Source organism: Lipotes vexillifer, unplaced genomic scaffold (assembly GCF_000442215.2).
Source record: "Lipotes vexillifer unplaced genomic scaffold, Lipotes_vexillifer_v1.1 scaffold1261, whole genome shotgun sequence".
Taxonomy (NCBI): Eukaryota; Metazoa; Chordata; class Mammalia; order Artiodactyla; family Lipotidae; genus Lipotes; species Lipotes vexillifer.
Genome location: NW_006796548.1, coordinates 420,775 through 422,793, shown reverse-complemented (window position 1 = coordinate 422,793; position 2,019 = coordinate 420,775). Strand labels below are relative to the sequence as shown.

The window sequence follows — 2,019 nt, the reverse complement described above, 5'->3', positions numbered from 1 at the left end:
TTTCTGCCTGTCCATCCTGGCGTCCAACATCCTGATCCTCGTGGGCCAGTCGCGGGTGCTGAGCAAGGCAGGTGCAGGCTCACAGGGGGGCCGGGGTGTGAGAGTGGCGGGAAGGGGGGATGGCGCGTATGCTCGTGTGTATGAAACTAAGTGCTGGATGTGTGTAGACACTTGAGCTAGGTGTTGGGTGAGGGTGTGTGTGGGAGATAGTGTGTGTGAGCGTACGTGAGGGAGTTGGAGAGGGGGTGTGTGTACTCCAATGAGGGATGTCTGTGTACATCTGTGAACGTGTACGTGAGCCGAGTGCCTGTGCGCACGTGTGTTGGGCGTGTCTGCGGGCATGTGGGAGCCCCAGCGGAGCCTCCTGTGCCACGTGCCCGCGTCTGATCTGTGTTGGCTGTCCCTTATGCCCCCTCGGCCCTCTCTGCCAGCCCTGCTGGTGCCAGACGTGGGGCCCACCCGGCCATGACGTGGCAGGCACTCCTGTTTGTCCCCCTCCCTGCCAGCCCCGTCTGTGCGTGGGCAGCCTGCCCGCCCGCCTCCTGGATGCCGAGTGCCGTGTGCGTGTCACCGGGCCTGTGTCGTGCTGTGTGTGGGTGCAGGAAGACGGGGGTGCCTGGCAGGGTTCTGTGGGAGGCGGAGCTCAGGTGGGTGGCCGTGGCAGCGCCCAGCAGCGGACGTGGGAAGCCCGGCGCCTCGTACCCTGGCGGCTGCTCAGGGCCACTCCCTCCGACTCCTTCTCCCTGCAGGGTGTGTGCACCATGACAGCCGCCTTCCTGCACTTTTTCTTCCTCTCGTCCTTCTGCTGGGTGCTCACTGAGGCCTGGCAGTCCTACCTGGCTGTCATCGGACGGATGCGCACCCGCCTCGTCCGCAAGCGCTTCCTCTGCCTGGGCTGGGGTGAGCAGGGCTCATGCTGGACCCTGTCACTGGGCCTTGGGGGCAGGGGCAGCAAGAGAGCTTCCGGCCCCGGCCCTGCTCTCTGGGCACAGGGCTCAGCTGGGCTGGAGGGCTGGGAGGGTGAAGGACCCTGAGGACGGGCGGCCATCTCACTCTGGCTCCCCCGCTCCCCCAGGTCTGCCTGCCCTGGTGGTGGCTGTGTCGGTCGGCTTTACCCGCACCAAAGGATACGGTACATCCAGCTAGTACGTGGGCCTCCCGGGGTGGGAAGCGGGAGTCAGTGGACCTGATAGGGCTCCAGACTTCTCGGGCTGTGATCCTGGCCCACTCCTGCTGTGAGACTTTGGGCAAATTCTCCCGTCTCAGCCTTTTTCCCTGACTATAAAAGGCTGTGCTGGGATTGGATAATCTCAGAACCATTTAGGTCAGGGATCAGCCTTGGTGGCCCCAGGACCCTTGTTAGAGGGGCTCAGCAACAGTCAGTGGCTCACTCTCACCCTGTCTGGGTCCCTGCCCCATGCGTAACGTGACCTGGCAGCTCAGGGACCCCTGAGGGATGGTGGTTGAGCATGGGAGCGGGCCCACTGGTTGTCTGATAACCCCTCTTTCCCCCCTCCCCAGCTGCTGGCTCTCTCTGGAGGGTGGTCTGCTTTATGCCTTCGTGGGCCCAGCAGCTGTCATTGTCCTGGTATGTGCCCCTGCAGCGTCCTGGGAGGGGCATGGCCCAAGGGGGTCTACCTCCTCCACCTGGGGATTTCCCTGCCAGGAGGGCATCTGGTGATCCTGTCTTCCCCTACCCCACTCTACTGGGCCCCCAGGTGAATATGCTCATCGGAATCATCGTCTTCAACAAGCTCATGGCTCGGGATGGCATCTCAGACAAGTCCAAGAAGCAGAGGGCCGGGTAAGGGGAGGGGGGTCGCTGGGACTTGGCCTTGTGGGAAATGCTATAGGGAGGGTGGGCCACAGCCACTCTTGGAGACTCAGGGCTTGATGATGCGACCGGGGCTCCCTGACCTTGGTGCATCAAGGGTGCAGGCAAGGTGGGCACCCGGTGTGCTCAGCTGCAGCCCCTCGCCCACCCTAACCCACCTCTCTCTCTCTCATCTGCCCTCCCCC

General features: G+C 63.6%; 1 protein-coding gene across 1 annotated transcript in view; it reads left to right on the top strand.

The window, feature by feature from the left end:
- The window catches only part of ADGRB2 (adhesion G protein-coupled receptor B2), a 30,973-nt gene that overhangs the window by 20,008 nt on the left and 8,946 nt on the right, over window positions 1–2,019 (top strand). The window contains 5 exon segments of the mRNA XM_007468655.1: window positions 1–67; window positions 750–900; window positions 1,076–1,145; window positions 1,522–1,588; window positions 1,719–1,804. The exon segment at window positions 1–67 is cut by the window's left edge and continues 30 nt beyond it. Coding sequence (XP_007468717.1) covers window positions 1–67; window positions 750–900; window positions 1,076–1,145; window positions 1,522–1,588; window positions 1,719–1,804 — 441 coding nt within the window.